Source organism: Rana temporaria, chromosome 2 (assembly GCF_905171775.1).
Source record: "Rana temporaria chromosome 2, aRanTem1.1, whole genome shotgun sequence".
Classification (NCBI taxonomy): domain Eukaryota; kingdom Metazoa; phylum Chordata; class Amphibia; order Anura; family Ranidae; genus Rana; species Rana temporaria.
Genome location: NC_053490.1, coordinates 383,675,911 through 383,697,661, shown reverse-complemented (window position 1 = coordinate 383,697,661; position 21,751 = coordinate 383,675,911). Strand labels below are relative to the sequence as shown.

Genomic DNA, 21,751 nt, shown 5'->3' with positions numbered 1-21,751 from the left:
ATGTTTTCGTAGCCGCCGAGTTGATAATGTGTCTATAGAAAAATGTCTTCACAAAGCTGACCATGCAGGTGGAAAGAGAGTTTTACCATAGAGAAGAAACTGCGGCTTCCTAGAGCGACCCGTAAAGGACGCTCTGTGTTAACACAGCTGAGCTCTTGATGAGTGCGAGTGTGTTGGACACTGGACAGTTAAAGGGGCAACCGACATGACAAGGACGAAGATATGTGTAAGTAGCATTGTGAAGGCGATTAAAAACATAGATTTATAATGTAGTGATATTAAAAATACTCGTCTTTCGTCTATTAAACCAATAGAAGAAATGCAGTAGATCTAGTGAGTTAGTTTATGTTTCTCCTTTAACCTCGTTTATAGTTTTATAACATTTTGCAAACAGGTAATTTTTCTTTCACTGATGGGCACTGATGAGCACTGATAGGTGGAACTGATGGGCACTGATGATGAGGCGGCACTGATGAGGCTGCACTAATAGACACTGATGGATGGCACTGGTAGGCAGCACTGATAGGCGGCGTTAATGGGCACTGGTAGGCAGCTCAGATAGGTGACACTGATAAGGAGGCACTGATTGGTAGCACTGATGGGCACTGATTGGAAGCACTGGTGGAGCTGCACTGATAATCAGGACACTGATTACCAGGGCCGATGTCCCTTGAATATAAGCTGGTTATCGGTGTCTTCTCTCCGATAATCAGCTTGTGTTTACATCCTGTGATCAGCTGCCATTGACTGCCAGCTGATCATGTGGTAAAGGGCTGCTGTGATTGGCCCTTTACCTCAATCTGTAAACAGATGAATCCGAAGGACTCAGAAATCACAGAGCGCACCGCAGGGGGCTCACGGGCAGCAATGGTGTATCCTGAAAAACAAACAAGACATCTCTAAGTGCAGAAGTATAAAACTTTTAATATCCCCTAAAGGGGTTAAAAACACTTACAAGATAGTGGATGAAACAGGCATGTAGCAGGTAAGTGCGTCCAGGAGATGTTCCAGTGGCAGGGCAGTCCCAGTCTGTGATGGTAAAGCTTCCAGGGAAGTCCACGAGATAACAGTCGACTTGTGCTGTGAATGTTCAGAGGACACAATAACGCTGGAGCCTGGGGATGACGTCAGAGGAAGAAACCAGCATGGAACACAAACCGGAAGTGTGTCATAGAGGCGGGACGTGTTTCGGAACAGCTCATTGGTTTCTTCTACAGCCAGTGACAATGGTTCCATAAGAGCTAGACTTCTTATAGTCTATGGCCCGGATTCACAAAGCACTTACGCTGACGTATAACAAGATACGCAGACGTAAGTGCAAATGTGCGCCGTCGTATCTGTGCGCCGGACCCACAAACTAAGATGCGCCTAAAGACAGGCTTCATCCCGCCAACGTATATTGCTTACGCCGGCGTAGAGTGGGCGCACATTTAGGCTGGGAGCACGGTGCCGCTCCCATTGATTAATCATTCAAACATGCAAATGAGGGAAATACGGCGATTCACGAACCTGCGTGCGCCCGACACAGGCTACGAGAGGTGCCCGTAAGTTGTACGTCCGGCGTAAAGTTAAGCCCCATAAAGGAGGTGTAACCCAGCAGCAGACATGCAAAGGTCTGCACCAGGGAATACAAGCCGGCATATTTTACGTTGGACGTGTGTCTGGCTGGGTGTAGGTTACGTTCAAGGCGTACACAGTGATCCGGCGTATCTTAAGAAGTTGTTCCGACGTGGTTGTGAGCATGCGCAGGGGGATGCGTCCACGTCATGGCGCATGCGCAGTTCGTTAAACGTACTTGTCTGGTGCTCGGACCATCATTTGCATGGGGTCACGCCTCATTTGCATGCGTCAAGCCCACTTCCACCTACGCCGGCCTGCGCCTTCGAAACTTACGCCACGCCGACGCAGCGTTGAGAGCACTGGCTTCCTGAATTCCATGCTTGCCTCTCTGCGCTGCGTCGACGTGGCGTGGCGTATGGCATTTGCGTTACGGCGGCGTAATGTGCGCCCAACTCTCTGTGAATCTGGGCCTATGTGTTGTAATGGGGGCGGGACTTGTGGACAGCAATCAAATAAAAAGCAACACAGTGTTTTAGCAGCAGAACGCTGCCAAACGACTATACACTGTTTACACACACAGATAAAATAAAAAAAGGGAAAGAAGGAGAACCATAACTGGACAGCATAATAGGACAGAATCTGCATACTACTTTTTGCCCAGTCTGCATACTCATTTTTTGTTCGGGAAAAACTGATGTATGGCATAAATATTTGTAGCGGGATATCACCCTTTTTAATGTGATATAAAAGACTACCATTTGCTGATCGAGAAGGATCTCAGCTCCCTCCTGTGGCCGAGATGAGTTAGAGCCACCTGTTGTTTACCTTTTGTTCTGGTACCGCAGAGAGTGTTGGGATATTGAGTACAGGGAGAAAAGAGACTCCATTTGTCCTGGCCTGTTATAGACTACATTACCCAGAGAGCAGCTGTACAATCCCAGGATGCTTTTGCCTTCTGTGCAGCCTGCTGGGGGAGGTAATTTAAGGGAGAGGATGTGTTTGGCACACTCTCTCTGGACCGCCTCTTCAACCCAGGAGGACACCTGTGGAAGTGTCCCCACGGAAGTAGGCCGGAATTGAGGCCTACCTATGCCCGGGCGAAGCGCCATTAAGGAAGAGAGACAGAACCTCTAACGAGTGATCGGACGGGCTCCCAGTATCCCTGCGACCTGTCTGAGAACCAGAGGCTGCCGTCTAGCAAGACTGTGATCGGAGATCGCGAACGTAGTGTCACGGAATGACAAGGCCTGAACTGGTTGGGTGAGACAGGCACCTGCCCAAGACCTACTGACTGTGTTATTGGAGGGTGGATCGTCCACATTGGCCAGCGTGATTCCATTATTTGGGGCTCTTTTGCCAGTTTATTTATTACCACATTGGATTACAAATGACCCCTTGCGCGCCAACGCATGCCTACGTATCAGTGCACAGACTCTTGGGATAATTTGAACCGAGGTTTGGTCTGATCAACCAAACCACGTTAGTTAGGTATACCACTTAAAGACTGCCTATTTAGTTATTGTAGATTACGGATATCCATTTTATATTCTCTGATTGAGTAACTGAGTTTATTATACTGTGCAGTATTGTTGAGAGACAGAGAGTTGGGTGAGGCTTGGCAAGGGGGTGCTTCAATGTGGATGCCTTATTGAGGGAATCCCCTTGCTGTGTGCTTGCACAGGTCTGTATAGACATTGTAGTTTAACTTATTATTTTTGTTGTTACTGTTTCTGACTCTGCAGGGCTCTGCGAGCAGTTCACTACTGTTTTACCCTTGTTTCTTTGCTTTATCCTGACCAGTAAAGTGTCACTTTGGTTAAGCTGAAATTTGTTACAGTCTATCTGTCATACTGCAGGATCCATTCAACTCAATGTAACCATTAATTTGCATAATTTGCTGTAGTGTAACGGGATATTGTGCCCTCCAACAATTTTCTGGAGTCCACAACTCCTATTATACCAGTTGTGCCAAGGGAGGGTTTTGAGCCACTTTCAGGGGTTGACCACCAGAGCGTAGACCCAAAACAAACCAGCAGCAGGGGTAGTGCTACATATTAAACATAATCTATTTTTGACAATATTAAAAACCATATAAAAACCACATAGTACACCAGACATAGAGGAAGTTAAAAACAGGGGAATTTTTATCAGGGGGAATAAGAATATGTATACACATATGTATGCATACATAAAAAACGCACAAAAAATACGGTTTATTACTCAATTTCACTCCCGCCACAGACAGATGGAGGGCATTGTGCAGGAACATTGGCCCTTGTTGTAGGATGAACAGCTTGTCCCTGCTTTACCAAAAAAGCCAACATTTGCCTACAGAAAGGCCCCTAACATAAAAGGTAAAGTGGCACCAAGTAAGTTAAAAGAAAAACCCTTACCACCAGGGTATTCTATCCCTACATTTTTAGCTATTTCAGGCATGTATCAGTGCTGAAACCCCCTTTGTAAGACCTGTAGGTTTGTCAAGCATGGCCAGAGGGACTTTGTGTAAAAGGAAAAATGTATCCCATCAAAGGTTTCCCACACTTGTTCTTCTGACCATGTAGTCTGCGCAAACGGTTTGGTGAATACCGGCGTTTTGTTACCGATGGTCTAGACCAGGGGTCTCCAAACTGCGGCTCTGGGGCCAGATGTGGCCCGTTGCCTGCCTCTATCCGGCCCTTGGGGTACACTTTGTTCCACTGATAAGAGACACTATTCTGCCCTCTGACATCACAAATGGGGTGCAATTTCTCCCACCGACACCAACAATGGGGCACTATCCCTCCCCTAATACCAAAGATGGGGCATGGTTTTCTCCCACTGATGCCAGCAAAGTTTTTTTATTCCCACTGACCACAATGCGGCCCCCCTAAAGTCTGAAGGACAGTAAACTGGCCCTTTGTTAAGAACATTTGGGGACCCCTGGTGTCCCTAGGCACTACCTTGAATACCTTGAATATCACCAAAAATCTACTGAAGGTCTTTCGGTTTGGGTGATTGAGGCGATGCCTAGAGACCTACCATCAGCTGAGCGCTTTCGCAAGTTTTGTCGTAGGGAAATGTTTTGGATTTTTTCTTTAAAGGATTACTAAAGGAAATTTTTTTTTGCTAAATAGCTTCCTTTACTAAGCTTACTGCAGTCCTGGTTTCATGTCCTCATTGTTCGTTTTTGCTTTGATGTTGCTGTAATTCCTCTCTGTTCTGGACACTTCCTGGTTGTCTGTTTCCTGATCACCACAGTACTGGGAGATTTCTCACTGTGGTGACTAATCAAGGAGGTGTGATTACTGTGTGTCGGCACCAATCCAGTTTTGTTTTACAAAGCATCACTGCCCTCTATTGGCTCTTTGTCTCTGTACATCAGAGAACCAGGAAACAACAGCAAAAACTAAACTAAACTGTAGGTACATTATATGATTGTTTTTTATCTATTTTTAATCATTTTAAAGGGAATCAGTTAACTATTATGTCTCTATACCCTGTAAACAGTAATTTCAGCTACAATTTTTTTTTCCTTTAGTGACCCTTTAAGTGTTTTGGCCCCTGGAGGGTTAAATGAGGATTTTGAAATTAGTGCCATTGTATAAAGCAATTCTCTATAATGTTCATCCTCCTCTATGTCTGGTGTACTATGCGTTTTTTATGTATGCATACATATGTGTATGCATATCCTCATTCCCCCATATAATAATTCCCCTGTTTAACTGTAATTTATATGGATTTTAATATCGTTAAAAATAGATTATGTTGTATGTTTAAAGCGGAAGTAAACCCATCAATTTAACAGTTTCAAAAAGCAGTTACATTTCCGGCATGCCGGGATTGCCAACTGTCACATTGGTTGTGCTCTTAACCAAACTGCCAAACCATCCAATGGCTGGTGTCATAACTGATCACATGTGCAGCACCATGGCAGTTGAAGATTAAACATAGGCCAAGATGGCAGCTCCTTGGCTGAAAATGATAGGTGGGTTTACTTCCACTTTAATATTTATGCCATACATCAGTTTTTCCCCAACAAAAAATGAGTAGTATGCAGTATCTGTCCTATTATGCTGCCCAGTTATGGTTCTCCTTCTTTCCTTTTTTTTTATCTGTGTGTGTAAACAGTGTATAGTCATTTGGCAGCGTTCTGCTGCTAAAACACTGTGTTGCTTTCTATTTGATTGTTGTCCACTGGCTCAAGAAGAAACCAATGAGCTGTTCCGAAACACGTCCCACCTCTATGATACACTTCCTGTTTGTGTTCCATGCTGATTTCTGTCTCACTTCCTCTGACGTCATCCCCAGGCTCCAGCGTTATTGTGTCCTCTGAACATTCACAGCACAAGTCAGCTGTTATCTCGTGGACTTCCCTGGAAGCTTTACCATCACAGACTGGGACTGCCCTGCCACTGGAACATCTCCTGCACTTACCTGCTACATGCCTGTTTCATCCACTATCTTGTAAGTGTTTTTTTTTTTTTTTAAATTGTTTATTTATATACCACATGAGGCCGGTCCACATGGACCACAATACAAACAGTGCATCTGCTGATGCTAACAGGCGCATATAACATTAACAGCATAAAGTAAATATGCATCTCAACAGTATTCTTGTGATGCTTTTTACAACATTATATCATGGATTCGTGGCTCAGCCTCCCGCTTTTTCTCGTTTTCTAGGAGCGAAATGAGTCTAGAGAACAGAGGAAAGATTGCGGGCTCTGCTCAGTGAGCAGTCCAGCTGGAAAAAGAGAGAGAGGGAGTAAGAGTATAGAGTTGAAGAGGGAATGGGGTAGGGGGGGGAGTGGGGGGGGGGCTCGCGATCATGGACATCCGCCGTCGGTTGGCAGTGTTTCCCGGTACGGGCTCTCCAGATCGGTCCGGAGAGATCTGGGGGTGAGTGCGATTTGTTCAATCTGCCTGGGGGTTCGGTGATTCACCTCTGAGGGCCTGGCCCTCCTCTGAGTACTTGAACATTTTCCACATTTGCCATGTTTGGGAGTATTGCTCGTTCCTATCCTGTTTGGATAGTACCAAATCCTCCAGCCAGCCAATCTCATCCACCTTCTTCAGCCACATGGCTAATGTCGGTGGGTGTACTGATTTCCAGCAGAGCGGGACGCAGGCTCTAGCTGCGTCCAACAGATGTCTAACAATGGACTTTTTATAGATCCGCGCCGGGGTGTCCGTCGCATGGAGGAGGAAGTATGCCGCGTCATCCGGTACCTTGCGGTCCGTGAATTTTTGAGTAACTCGCCTGACCTCTCCCCAGTATGGTCTAATGCGTGGGCAGGACCAGAATATGTGAATCAAGGTGCCCCTTTCCGTCTGGCACCTCCAGCATAAATCTGATGTGTCTGGGAACAGCTTATTTAGTACAGTCGGGGTTCTGTACCACCTCGTCAGAAGTTTATAATTGGTCTCTTGGACCCTGGTACAAATCGAGGACTTGTGCGTGAACCTGAGGATATGCTGTCTCCTATTGGATGTGAATTTGTTTCCCAGATCTCGCTCCCATTTCCCAAGGCTCGGGATCTGGTGGCCCTCCGGTGGCTCGACAAGCAACGTGTGTAGTAGCGAGAGCGCATGTGGCAGCGCTCCCGTCTCCTCGCACAACTCTTCCAAATATGTAAGGGGCTGGTCCGCGGGTGGGGGAGTCATGGTTCGTAGGAAATGGCTCAGTTGGCATGTTCTCATAAAGTCGAGCTGGTATGTTCCCGAGTGGTCCATCAGCTGAGCTGACGTCTTCCACCTGCCCGATTCACTGAAATGCGAGGCCTGAAAGTGCCCCGACTCGCGCAAGGCTACGAATCTGGCATCCCCAAGTCCTGGCGTGAAGCTGGGGGCTCCCAAGACTGGGCGCATGGGCGAGGCCTCCGACGCAAAACGATCCTTCGCCAGTAGCCTAGCACATACCCCAATAGTGTTCCCTATGAGCGGGTGGCACTGAACGTCCTTTTGTTGTATGTTATGGCACCACGGGGCACGCTTCAGTAGGACCTCGCTCTGCGCCTGTTCCAGTCGCGGCCAGAGTTTAAGTAGACCGTGGCGGCACCAATCAATAAGTCGATTTAAGTGTGCTGCTTGGTAGTACGTTTTTATGTTTGGCATAGCGAGCCCTCCACTCAATTTAGGTAGGGAAAGCACGGTCCTATGTACCCGGGGGCGTCTCCCTGCCCACAGAAACCGTCCAAATGCTGTCTGCGTTTGCTTAAAGTATGACGTCGGAATATGAATGGGGAGTGCCTGCAGTAAGTATACAAATTTCGGGAGGATGGTCATCTTTAAGATACTGTTCCTTCCAAACCACGAATGTAGTCCCGTAGTCCACCCATTCAGTAGCTGCTGTACCTTCTTAAGTAGGGGGGGGAAATTAAGCCTGTATATGTCCGAGAGTTTTGGTGAGATGCGTGTCCCCAAGTATGTCAGAGCTACGTCTGTCCATTTTAGTTTAAAATCTCGTTTAAGTCGCATCAACTGCTGTTGGGGGATCCCTACCCCCATCGCCTCGGATTTCGTCAAGTTAATTTTCAGGTTGGCTAATTTACCGTATGAGTCAAATTCCTGCATCAGGTTCGGGAGAGACACCAAAGGGCTGGTCAAGGAGAATAGCATATCATCGGCGTAGGCCGAGATTTTGTAATGTCCCTCCCCTACCTTTACCCCGGTGATGTTCGGGTTCTGTCTCACATGTTGTAGGAAGGGTTCCAGGGTTAGCGCGAACAGGAGAGGCGACAGTGGGCAGCCCTGTCTGGTACCGTTGTTAATCGGGAATGTGTCAGAGAGCGTGCTATTCGCCCTCACCCTGGCCTTTGGGTTCGTGTATGCCGCTGTTATCCAGCTAAGCATCCTCCGTCCCACTCCTACATGCTTCAAGGTGCGAAACATGAATTGCCAACTCACCCGATCGAACGCCTTTTCGGCGTCCGTTCCTACAAAGACACATGGTTTCCCTGTCTTGTTGGCTACATGTATCAGGTTCAGCACCTTGGTCGTATTGTCCCTGGCCTCTCTGGTTGGGACAAAGCCCACTTGGTCCAGATGGATGAGGTCAGGGAGATACCGCTGGAGTCTGGTGGCAATTATTTTTGTAAACAATTTTATGTCGGTATTTAGCAACGAGATGGGGCGGTAGCTGCCGCACTGGCTAGGGTCTTTCCCTTCTTTATGTATTACCGTTATCTGCGCCTGCAGGGTGTCCATGTGAAACGCGCTCTCTGAACCCACCGTGTTAAATAGGCTCACTAACCGGTTCCCCAGTGTCGGGAGTAGGGACTTATAGTACGCGGTGGTAAGGCCATCCGGGCCAGGAGCTTTGCCTGGCTTGGCGGATTTCAGTGCTGCTTGGATTTCTGCCAAGGTAATTGGCTCCTCCAGTGACTCTCTCATGTCTGTCGTTAGCGTCGGCATGCGGGAGGCTTCTAGGTATGTAGATGTCAAGTCCGGGTCTGGGTTCTCTTATGTAGAGGGAAGATTGTAAAGGTTAGAGTAGAAGGACTTAAATTCTTGTGAGATCTGTTGTGGCACTGAGACTTTCTTCCCCTCTCGTGTGACTATGTGTGGAATGTATGATGCCATGTTTTGTGCGCGGATCGCTTGGGCGAGCATCCTTCCGCATTTGTTCCCTGACTCGTAGACAATACGCCTACTAATTTGCATTGCTGCCTTGGCCTTATAGTGTAGTAAGTCAGTGATCTGTCGACGGGTGGTGTTCAGATCCGAGCCTACTTGGGGTGTCGGGGCTTGTTTGTGTTGGGCCTCCAGTAGCTGCAGTTTAGCTAGTAGTGCGTCCAGCTGTTCAGTCCTATGTTTCTTCAGTCTAGTCCCATGCTTGATGAGGAGACCCCGCACGACCGCCTTGTGGGCCTCCCACACCACCCCTGCATCACTGTCAGGAGTACCGTTGGTGTCGAAATAATGTCCTATTTCCCTAATCACTTCAGTCATGGTGTCTGAGTCTTGCAGTAGACTCTCATTGAGTCGTCAAGTCCGTCTCTGGGCTGATTGGGTCGCTGCCAGGGCATAAACCAGCTTAATTGGGGCGTGGTCTGACCAAGTAATAGAACCTATCTCTACTTCCGTAATCGCGTCTAGGTGTCTGTGGGGTACAAAAAGGTAGTCTATTCGTGAGTAGGACCCATGGGGCCTGGAGTAGAAGGTATAGTCCCTTTCCCCGGGATGAAATAGACGCCAAGTGTCCACGAGTTGGGCCGAATGCAACGCCGCGTGAATGCGTTTCCGCGTTTCTCTGGAACTAGACGAGGTACCCGTCGACGTGTCCTCCGTCGGGATCAGGGGGATGTTAATGTCTCCTCCCACGATCAACTGGCCTTCCGCGAAGCGTAGTAGTTTGTTCAGGTGTCTAGTTATAAATGAGTCTTGATGGTCATTTGGGGCATACAGGTTTGCTAGGGTTACTTGTGTTTGGCCAATTTTGCCCTTCAAAAATATGTAGCGCCCTTCTGTGTCCAGCTCAACTTCCCCATGGTGCCATGGAACCCTGGCTGATAGGAGTATAGAAACCCCTCGTGACTTTGCTTTCGCATAGGTGGAGTGGTAGACCGTGGGGTACTGTCTGTTTTTCAACAGGGGCAGATTTCGTTCCCGAAAGTGTGTTTCTTGGATCATAATCACGTCCGCCCCCAGGCGTCGCATATCGTGTAGGAGCATTCTCCTTTTTTCCGGGATGTTTAAACCCTTTGCGTTTAGCAATATGACGGTTAGTTTGTCCATGACCGCGAGTCAGTATGGGGTATGTCCCTTGGTGTGGGTGGATAGGGGGGGGGGTCAGTCTTCGCGTCCGCGTGTGACTGGGGGGTTAGGAGGGATAGGAGGATTAAGGGCGAGTTAAGATAGAAAGATATCTAGGTTAGGAGGCCTACACAAGTGCGTGTGGCCGGAGAGACTAATCTAGTTTAGCTCAAACAGCTAAAGGCACTCACCAGTGAAACACTGGTTATCGAGCGCAGGCCTAGGTGGGTAGGTGGGTAAACAGGACCAGTAAAGCGAGCTCCCTGGTCCCCGTCCCCCCTGCCCTCGGCTGCTGATGCTGTTGGGGCCCTAGTCTGCAATGCAATCATATACAATACACATGCCCAGGTAAACATATCAATTTTAGAGAGGCATCCACAGGGAAATAAGACAATAAAGTAAGTAAGCAGAGGGCCTTAAGGCGTTTATCCAACCAAAACTTGTGAAGCGGCCCAACATGTCTCCCAGTAAGGGTTGCTTAGTAGCTCCCTCTTACTGGGGGAAGAACTGACATAGGACATCACGGAGTCATTAACATCTCTAGTGGGTGAGAACATTTAAACAAGCAGCCGCGCCACCCATCCCCCTCCCCCCCTCCGAACCCCATGCATCACCGTCCCCAACAATTATGCAATACTCTGTATAACAATATCCTGTAATCATCATCCCCCTTGTGATTTTTAGTGCCGGTGCTCAACCTCCGTTCAGGATGCCATCGTCCCCCCCCCCCTCCCCCCAACTCAGAGTCTAGGCCCCAGCTTCCAAAGCGACAAAGTACGTTGCCTTTTGAGTCCTTGTGGGCGAGCCGCCCGTGTCTCGGCGCGGTTGTAAGCTAGAGGGGCTGGGGGGGGGCATCTCCGTGTCACCCCTCAGTTTGGCACCCAAATCTCCCTCTTGTCTGGTGGCGGTGAGTTTCGATGCACCCAGGGGCATGTCACAGGGGGATATCAGCTCCAGCATGTACGGGCTTCAACCTGCGTGCCCCTGTAACGCGGCTACCGCTCACCTCCGTAGGCAGTGCTCGTTTCAAGTGGGCAAGGGCCCGGCCTAGTCTGGGCCTACAGGGGTACCCAACATGGGTAGTTGCCAACCTCCTCCCCCCTCCCTCCGCCTCCGGCCAAGTGTGTTCTCGTGATGGGGGGTGAGTCTAGCACCTACAGTACCTGCGGGTCTTCCCCTCCATCCGCGGTCGAATTGGTGTAGGGGTGCCATGTAATCACGGACCGGGGGGGACGTTACTGTCAGGCGGCACAACGGGCAATACTGCCAACATATATATGGGGGGGACCGGGCGTCCTCCGGGAGAGTCAGGGGCAATGTGTCTCGTGTGCGGGGGTATGTGGATGGGAAGTGAACGGCGGGCTGCGGCTCAAGGCCTACTCACGTTACCCCTGTTGAGCGTCTCCCGATGGTGCCCGCTGTCTTCGTCCGCCTTGTCTTCTCTGGCGAGGTTGCGCTGCCACTCTGTAGTTGGAGGGTCCGGATCTCCCTGGTGCGCGTGGCAGGATCTGCAGCCAGTCCGGTATCGGCACCGGTCCCGCTCCCAGGAACCGGAACAGTCCAGGCAAATCCGCAGGGGACTGTAGCGTGTAGGCCGATCCGTCCTTTCTGAATGTCACCGCGAGCGGGTAGCCCCATCTGTAGGTGAAGCCCAGTTGTTTGGCGAGCTCCAGCACTGGTTTCAACATTGCTCTGCGGCGGAGTGTTGCTCTGGAAAGGTCTGGCAGAATCGTGACCGGGGCCCCATCTACCGACACCGCGCCGTGCTCCCATGCTCCTCGGACGATGCGGTCTTTCTGGGCATATCTCAGCAGCCTGCAAATCACATCACGGGGCCTATCTTGATCCTCCGCTCTGGGGCCCATGGCGCGATGCGCTCTGTCTATTTCCACCGTTGCCAGCGGTTCCTCCAGAACCTCGTGGAACAGTTCCTGGAGCCTTCCGTCCAGGTCTTCTGCTCCGACCGTCTCGGGTATTCCCCATCTTCCAGGTGGAGCTGAAGGGCGATCGCCGCGTCTCTGTGGTGGTCTCTCGCCTGTTCCAGACTCGATACCCGCTGCTCCAGGGTCGTGAACGACACTTCGCCCGACGTCACCCTTTCCGTCAAGGAGGACACCTCTGCTCTGACCTCCTGGAAATCCCGTCGGTGAGTCTCCTCCAACTTCGGGATCAGGGCCTCTATGTCAGACCGCGTGGGTAGGGCCTGCAGTAAGGCCCTGATCTCCCGCTCCGCCGACGAGCCTCCGGGGGAGGAGGATGGGGAATCCATGTGTAGATCCGGGGGTCTCGGTATCCCCACCCGTCCGGATGAGGGTTCTGGATCAGTAGGGGACAGGGCCCACTCCTCGTTCTCACGCGCGGCGGCCAGGGCTGCCCGAGCTGTGCCTCGTGGTGTCGTCGCCCTGGCTCCAGGTGAGGGCTGCTGCTGTGGCTTGAAATATCGGTGTAAATCCCTCGCCGGTGTGTTGGATCTGGTCACCCGGGTGTTGGCTTTAATGCTGCGCTTTCTGGCTGATTGCATGCCGACTTTCCTGCGTTTTTAGCCGGTATAGGGGAGGACAAGGCCGGGAGCTCAAGAGAAACGCAGCTTCACTCAGCCATGTCCAGGCCACGCCCCTTGTAAGTGTTTTTAACCCCTTTAGGGATATTAAAAGTTTATACTTCTGCACTTAGAGGCGCCTTGTTTGTTTTTCTATTTCCATCAGAGATTGTTTGTCTCCCTGAGTGCTGCCTAAAGTGTGTGAAGATTTGCTACCCTCTCCAACACAGACTTTATCTGTGAGGATTCAAATGCTTGGAGCGCCCTGGATATACACATTTTTCTAACGCTGTATCCTGGCCTAGGCCCAGGCCTAGGGCAGCACTTTGCAGGGGGGGCAGCATGGAAAGAGTCCCCACCAGTCTTATGGGGTGGACTGGTCTAATTAGTCTAGCGCCCCCCATAAAGCAGCCCCACTGCTTCCAGTATGCAGGCGGCCAGTATTCTGCAACTGTGGGGGGGCGCCGCTTCTAATTTTGACTGTCCTATCATCCTGGACAACAAACAGTGGGAGGAAGCGACGTGTCAACATTGAAGAAGAGAAGAGGGAAGAAGACGTCAGAAGACCGGGCCCCCACTGGTAAAAGATCTGCAAGAAGACAGCGGAGAAGTACGGAAGAAGGAAAAAGGAGAAGAGGGGAGAAGAGGACAGAAGACCAGGGCCCCCGCTTGTAAAAGAGCTTAAAGAAAATAGCGGGGGCTCCAGCAGAACAGAACAAGACGGTGGTGAAGACCGCCCCCACCAGCAGAAGCGAACAGAAGAGGGCGGTGAAGACCGGGGTCCCCGCTTGTAAAAGAGCTTAAAGAAGAAAGCGGAGGCCCCGGCAGAACGCCCCCCGAAAGACCAGAGAAGTCAGAGGAAGACCCGCCTTAAAATCCGTAACAGACCCAAGGGCCTGGTATGCTCTTGGAGGGGAAACCCATGCTGGTTTTTTATTTGAAATTTGGCGTGGAGTTCCCCCTCAAGATTCATACCAAACGCAGCTGACACAGTGCACTGCGATTACCTGTGGTTATGTGGTGATAGCTGCGCCAGATCGCACCTGGACGCATTCAATTCTATATTTTCTATTCGCACAAAACCGCAGGTAACCGCAGTGTGTGAAGGGTGTCATAGAAAAGCATTGTGTGCTTCTAGCTGCAGTAAAATCCGCAGCTGAAAGCACCATTCTATCCATCTGTGTGAAAGGGGCTTAACCACTTAACCCCCGTACAATATTGCTGGTCAAAGACCAGAGCACTTTTTGCGATTAGTATTTATGTTATTGGCGCCGTATCCTATATTTTTATTTTTCACAACTGAGAGAAAGCTTTGCATTTTCTGAATGAATGCAACATATTCTCTGATTGGAAAAGCTGGGGAGCGTGATGTCACCACCCCACCTCAGGCACCTCTCTCTCTGCTGTGGATGCCTGTCGCTGTGTAAAAATGCTTTTACACAGCGATGACTAGGGTTGCCACCTCATCCCTTTAAAACAGAACACATATGAATTACACAGGTTCTGTGGCTAATTAAGGTGGTAATTAGACTCATTTGGTGCCTTACCTGCATTAAATCAGCCACAGAACCTGTGTAATTCATATGTGTTCTGTTTTAAAGGGATGAGGTGGCAACCCTAGCGATGACAATAGCTCAGTTTAGTGGTAAAAGTGGGTGTAAAAATATGTCTGCTTGGCGACTTCAGGCTCTATTCTAAGTGTGGGGTGTACCAAGATGGCCGTGATGGAACGTCACTTCCATTACAAGTTTTGACAGGTCGCCTAATCTGACGGAACACAGGACAAACCAGTTTGAACTATGGTGTGCATAGGAAATTCCTGTGATACTTTGTGCCATCTAGTGGGCAAAAGTCGAATTTTCTGCAATTCTAGAGCAATGAAAAACATGCAGCACAGGAAATAACCCAATAACATTTGTTTTATTAATTTATACATTTTTTGCCCACATTGCACAGAACGAATGTATATGTACTTTCATTGGGTGAATGTCTAATGCAGATGTCTTATAAACACACCCAATATTGTTAGACAATCCAAACAAAACAGCACTGCTCCAGATGCCAATGCCCCTAATTCTCCACAGACACCTCGGGTGCCAGCCCCTCCCTGCTCCTGATGGGGTCACTTGAAGGATTAGAAATCAGAGCCAATCACTAAAGAATATGAGCCTTGGCGATTGTAGAGCTATAGGTCTGTAAGGGGGTTAACTGATGGCACGACATGTCCTCCACCTTTGCTTGTTTCCCTCTCTTATTGGGCGCCACGTAAGGGTCACAAGAGAGGTTCCCCTCTGGTTGGGTTCTTGGACTATGCCAGGCATTGCACTGGGTCACTAACCCTTGCAGGGGGTAATACTTTGTCCGAAGGCGTGCTCACCAAAGCCTGGGGACCATACAGGAGCCATTGTCATGTGAACAAACATTAAGACGGTTTCCAAACTCCATGATGAGCCACATGTGTGCAGTACCCAGGATACAAAGTTCGTTCTTAAACTTCCTTGTTTCATGTTCTACATACTTGTACTGATATAAGTGTAGTGCCTGGTTACTTCCAAGGTAACCGGTGCTATTGAAATTTAGGGGTAGTCAGAGTGTAAGTGACTCTGACTCCAATTGAAACCATTTGATTAGGGTCTCTGTTTTAGCTTGGCTGTGCTGTGGGCTCATTCTGTCACACTGGGGTGTTTTCCCACCCCTGTGCAGTAGGTGGCAGCAGTGGAGCTGAGGTTTGGGTGTTCTCTCCCAGCGACCAATCAGAAGGTTTTGGGCCTAGCTGGGCATGCTGAGAGATGGTACTTATGAAGCAGACGCCATTTTGTGTGGTCTTCTTCCGGTGTGGCCCCCACCTTTGGGGTGGCCAATTCACGGCGCTCCGGCGTTATGGCCTACCTGGCCGGAGTGTGCGCGCTATGCTGTGTTCCTGGTTTCGGGCCTAGGTTGATCCAAAGCATTTGAGCAGGATGGGGACCCAGTGGTCGACTGGGTTCCCACTTCAAAGATCCCAAGTGAGTCTAGCTGTTCTGTGGGGAGTCCATCTGAGGAGCGCCAATGAGAGGCTGGCGGTCCAACAGGATTCTGACGAACCTCCGGGATCAAGGTGACCGGACACTGAAGGATTGACTCCTCTTTCAGTCGGTACCTGTGGCGACGTTGAGAAGAGAGGTTCTATTCTGACATTCATTTAAAAGGGCCTGTGGCAGAGTTTCCATTCTGACATTCATTTAAAAAGGGTCTGTGGCAGAGACTTTGTTCCGAAGAGATTCGAGCGGTGTTCCGGCTGCTAGGTTAGTGAGAGAGACCTATCCGGGCACGCTAAACCCACTCAGGCAGGAGTGGTGTAAGAAAAGCTTCTATGCATAGGAACAGGACTGTTCCAAGTACTAAGCCTAAATCTGCAGTTCTCCTTTTTCACCTCTATCCCTTTCATCACCTGTTAACCCTTTTTACCCGGCTGGGTAATAAAGTGCACATAAAAATACATTTATTCATGGACATTCCTTTACTGCTGCTGTGTGCATCATTCATTTCTAGACATTCGGAAGGAGCAATGAGGTAGATCTGCCATCCCATTCAATAACCAGCGGCTCCTTCGGGGGTGAGCGCTACATGTGGGGGCTCGTCCGGGATTGGCTATTACCTCAACATCCTCAAGTTCAGAAGCTTATTAAGTAATTGATTCAAGGAATTGTCGTGTGTCAAAAATGTGCTTGGTGAGGAAGGAGTTAACGTCGCCATTACCGTTGGGCGCACGTGCGACGAAGCCATGTGCGCCTTCCACGTGTGGAGAAAATCATTCAAGTGGGAGGATTTACCCACCCCTGCGTGTGACGTGGGCTGAGTTTGGCGCCAAAGGACAGAGTCATTACCCGCCCATGAGAGAAGGTCGTGTGAACATGTCTGTGCCATCGACGCCATTTGGAAAGCTAAGACCCCCGATGTCTGTCCTGGAAGTCAACACTATGCCTGCTGCTGCTGGAATTTCCTTAACGGATCCTGACCCCGCTGTTCGGAGCTGGCCGTCCGGATTTTGCCGTTTGCCTGGTGCAAGAGGTGCCGGGCCTACCTGTTTCAAGTTGATCCGCCGACCGAATCTCCCCGGGAGTACAAGGTGGACTGGATCGCTGGGACTGTAACCGCGGAGGAGGAGGCCCCATGGCCGGAACCCTCCTCAACTACAGTAGTGAATGATCTGGAGGTGGTGACCGTCTCATCCACACTTACCCTACCATCGGCTGCTACCCCAACCATAACACCAGAGGTAAGCGAAGTTGATGAGAACGAGTGTGTGCCCAGTGTGAAAGCGGTTCCTGTACCGGAGGCGACACCAACTAATGCGGTCTCAGTGTGGCACGCTGTGGCTAGTAGGGGTGCAACGGATCGTCACCGATCCGTGATCCGAACGGGCCACCCCGTTCGGATTGGCACACCACGCGATCCGCGGAGCGCTCCGAGGCCTCGGCCGTAGGAAAGTCCCCGGCTTCGGCCTAGCTCCGGAGCGGCGGCCATCTTGCTCCACCCCAGTGAAGACAGCGTGACACTCCTCAGCGCGCCGACGGCGACTACACAGACCTGGGAACTGCAGAGATGTGGAGACAGCATCTCCAAAAGCTGCACCGGCCATAAATAGGATTTCCACATTCGGACCCGGTGTGGCCGCCAGCGAGAGAATATTGGGATTTTAATTATATCCGCATAATAAAGCGGAAACACGAAGATACTTCATCTAAATCAATGTTCATGAGAGCAGCAAACGTGCAGCATATCCCATCCACTGACAGCTCCCGACATTGTAATGTGAGCAGGACCCGGGGAGCATGGCTGTTTCTGCTGAGCGGAGGAGGGGGACACCCAGTGACACCGAAGGAGGGGGGGACACCCAGTGACACCAGAAGAGGGGACACCCAGTGACACTGGGTGTCCCCCCCCTCTTCTGGTGTCACGGGGTGTCCCCCCCTCTTCTGGTGTCACGGGGTGTCCCCCCCTCTTCTGGTGTCCCCCCCCTCTTCTGGTGTCACTGGGTGTCCCCCCTCTTCTGGTGTCACCAGTGACGCCAGAAGAGGGGGGACCCCCAGTGACGCCAGAAGAGGGGGGACCCCCAGTGACACCAGAAGAGGGGGGGACCACAGGTGACACCAGCAGAGTGGGGGGACCCCAGCAGAGAGGAGGGGGGGGACCCCCAGTGACACCGGAGGGGTGGGGGACAACGGTGATACTACAGTAATTATAGTGATTAGGGGCAAGTGGACATCTTGTTACACCCAACAGAGTTTTAGATTCAGTTATCAACACAAAATGGAGCTTATGTGCTTAAATACAGTATATGTAAATCTGACAGACTGTTTACATGTTACATTTTAAAAGCCGCAGCAAACCTTACATGTTTGCTAATGTGACAGAACACCTCTGATTTTCAAACATGTAAGGTTTGCTGCGGCTTATAAAATGTAACATGTAAACAGTCTGTCAGATTTACATATACTGTATTTAAGCACATAAGCTCCATTTTGTGTTGAAAATAACTGAATCTAAAACTCCATTGGGTGTAACAAGATTAGTCTTCTTTTTTTTTTTTTTTTTTTTTGCTGATCCGAAAAATGATCCGATCCGTGACTCCTGATCTGAGGATCGATCCGATCCGTGAGTTTTTTGATCCGTTGCACCCCTAGTGGCTAGCATGGGCCCCAAACAGGCCTCCCATGGCTGTGGTAGAGGCCTACCAGTATACACAAGGGATTCAACCAACGTCCCTGTCGGAGGGCGCGTCTGCTTGCCCGCGGAGGAGTGTGAGTCTTCGGATCTAGATTCTTTGTCTGATGATAGGGACGACAAATGGTTCGAACCCGAGTTTCCTGAATCCCAACTCGGTAAAGGTTCCCAAACCAACAAGTCCCGGAGACGCAAGAAGCACTCTGGTCATGTCGCACCAAGTGCAAGTATCCCGCAATTGACATGGGGAGTTGGAGCGTCAAGCACTAATGTCGTTAACCCCATGCCTACTCTTCTGTCTGTGGTGAAGAGAGCTCCAGATGCCATCGCGTTACAAGGCCTTGGGGATCCTCACACTTTACCCAAGCTGGCCCGTTTGCAGTGCATATTCATGAGGAGAGTGGCCACCGACTACGGATGGGAGTACCCATACGTGCCTCCAGTCCTCCTGCCCGAGCTCGAAAAGATGAGGGAGGACTGGTACAGGGATGCAGTCTGGGAACGCCTGAATGTCCCCAGGTGTGCTCGTGACACAGACTATAGTTTCATCTAATTGAAATACAAATTTGAAGGTTGCTTGAAAGACTGGAGCCCTGGCCGGTACATCTTTAATGATAGAGTGGTCCTTAAATGTCCCGGTAGAGTGGATCAAGTTTTCTCTATTACCACTACCAATTCTCAAGGGGACATTGTCATGCTGCCGGATTCACGGTTCTACAAGTAGGCCTCATACCTGTGTTGCCACCTATGTAGGGTTTTTTTTTTTTTGGCTTTAAAGAAGTTACGGATAAGAACTGTTGCCCTTTCCAGTTTTTTTGTTTCATCCCACCGGATTCACACTTTGTTGTTTGTGCAGGACTTTGGGGGGATGTTAAGTTAGTAAGGATAGGGTCTTGCCGGCTTCTTCACAGCACCAGGAAAAAGAAAGAAGAAAAGAAAAAGTTTTATCACCCTTTTTCTACTGATTGCTCAACTTGAGCTTGGACTGCCTTATGCTGGTAGTACCAGCGCACTGACCGTTAGGGGCAGTGTTCTGCAATTTCTACCACTGCAGAGACTGACTTGTATATATTTTCTCCTAGGCCCTTGCAATTTGAGAAAATCTTTTAGCACCAGACAGTAACTAGTCAGTTCCAGAAAAAGATGGGCTATCACCAGAAAGAAAGAATAATGCCCTGTACACACGAGCGGAATTCCCGTCAGAAGAAACTTGGTTTTTCCGACGAAATTCTGCTCAAGCCTGCCTTGCATACACACAGTCACACAAAAGTTTGGTGAACTTTGTACTGCCAAGAACGCAGTGACGTAAAAAACTACGACGAGCCGAGAAAATTAAGTTCCAAGCTTCCGAGCATGAGTCGATTTGTTTCCGAGCACACGATTGGAAATTCCCATCGGATTTATTCCCGATGGGAAAATAGAGAACCTGATCTCTATCTTTTTCCGGCAGTTTTTCCGTTGGAAAAAGTCAGATGGAGCATACACATGGTCGGGATTTCCTACCAAAAGCTCTCATCTGACTTTTTTCCGACGGGAAAACCGATCGTGTGTACGGGGCATGAGGCTTAGCAAGGGAAAGGCACATCACAAGTCAATTAAAAAAAAACAGTTATGGCAAGAGAAGAAAAATGTTGCATATTTGCGTTTAAGACAGTTTTGGGAATATTTGGCTTTCATCAAGTTCACCAACATCAGTGTGCTGCTGCTCCCCAATTGTCCAATCAACAAGGTGCAGCTAGGGAGGTGACACAACTGTATTCTTTCCTCTAGTTATGTCGACTGACGTTTTCTAGAAAAAGGCATAAGAATCAAAAATGTAAATGTACAGAATTACAAATTTGTTAGCAGATAAGATAGAAAACATATGTACTGTATGTGTGTTTTCTCTTGGTATTTAGCTGTTTGCCCGTTGTTCAGCTTTAAGGGCTCATTTACACCTGTGTTTGTTTCTGAAGAGCAATCCATGGTGGATCATCTTTCAGAGTATGGAGCAGGTAAATTAGACAGTCAGTAAAGAGGTGATATTGCCACCTCCTAAATGCTTTTTTTTTTTTTTTTTTTTTATAATTCCTTTATTTTCAAGTAGAAAAGACAGTATGGCTGTCTACCGGTACAAAATACATACAGCATCAGCATCTAGTATAGGTCACACAAAGAGATAAAAAAACAAAAAAAAACAAGAAGGGGGTCGCCAAACTAAATTGACATAAACACTTCAGTAGAGTACTGTTGACAAGGCATAAATGGTAGGTCAAAGATACCGGAGTCGAGTATGAGGCCTTAGAGGCAACCAAACAGATGATTATATGACCAATAACCTCTAGAAATGCAGATGGTGCTATACTATACAGTAACATTTTGTATTTTAATAACAGTATGGGGGGCAGAGGAAACCAACAACCAGACGGGCCTGGATAAAAGGCCCACATAGCTATCGGCATTCACAGGATAGTGCAGGTTCAAGGTGAAAAGGTCCATTATTGGATGATAATGAAGGGGAAAGGACATCAGCAAAAAGAGGGGAGGGGAGGGGAGAGAAAGAGGAGAATGCCGAGAACCGACCCTTAAAAGAAGGGGGGAGGGGCCAGAGAAAGAGGGGGGAGAGAACAAGAGAATAGAATAACAGAAAGAAGTGTGAGGCCTCGTACACACGACCGAACATGTCTGCTGAAACTGGTCTGCGGACCAGTTTCCGCGGACATGTCCGACCGTGTGTAGGGCCTACCGGACCGTATTCCTGGGCTAGCGGACAGGTTTTCAGCGGACAAAAGTTTCTTAGCATGCTAAGAAACTTGGCCGCTGGAACCATGTCCGTCGGTCAGTATGACTCATCGGACATGTCCGCTGGTTATGACGTATAACCAGCGGCCCGAAATCCTGCGCATGCGTCGAATTGATTCGACGCATGCGTGGAAGCATTGAACTTCCGCATCAGAGAACGTCGGTGTCGTATACGTCACCGCGTTCTCTGTCCGCGGGGATTTTGGTCTGATGGTGTGTACACACATCAGACCAAAACATCCCAGCAGACATGTCCGATGAAAACGGTCCGCGGACCGTTTTCATCGGACATGTCTGGCCGTGTACAAGGCCTGAGGCCCCGTACACACGACCGGATCTATCCGCTTGGATTGATCCGCGGATCAGTTCCAGCAGATAGATCCGGTCGTGTGTACGGCCTAGCGGACATTTTCCAGCGGATAAAAATCCAGC

At 49.4% G+C, this 21,751-nt stretch overlaps 1 protein-coding gene across 1 annotated transcript in view; it reads left to right on the top strand.

The window, feature by feature from the left end:
• Positions 1-53: 53 nt before the first annotated feature.
• The window catches only part of C2H1orf232 (chromosome 2 C1orf232 homolog), a 53,772-nt gene continuing 32,074 nt past the window's right edge, over positions 54-21,751 (top strand). Inside the window, exon 1 of the mRNA XM_040337906.1 lies at positions 54-226. Within this exon, the coding sequence (XP_040193840.1) occupies positions 223-226 (4 nt within the window). The 5' untranslated portion in view covers positions 54-222. The remainder of the gene's footprint in view (positions 227-21,751) is intronic.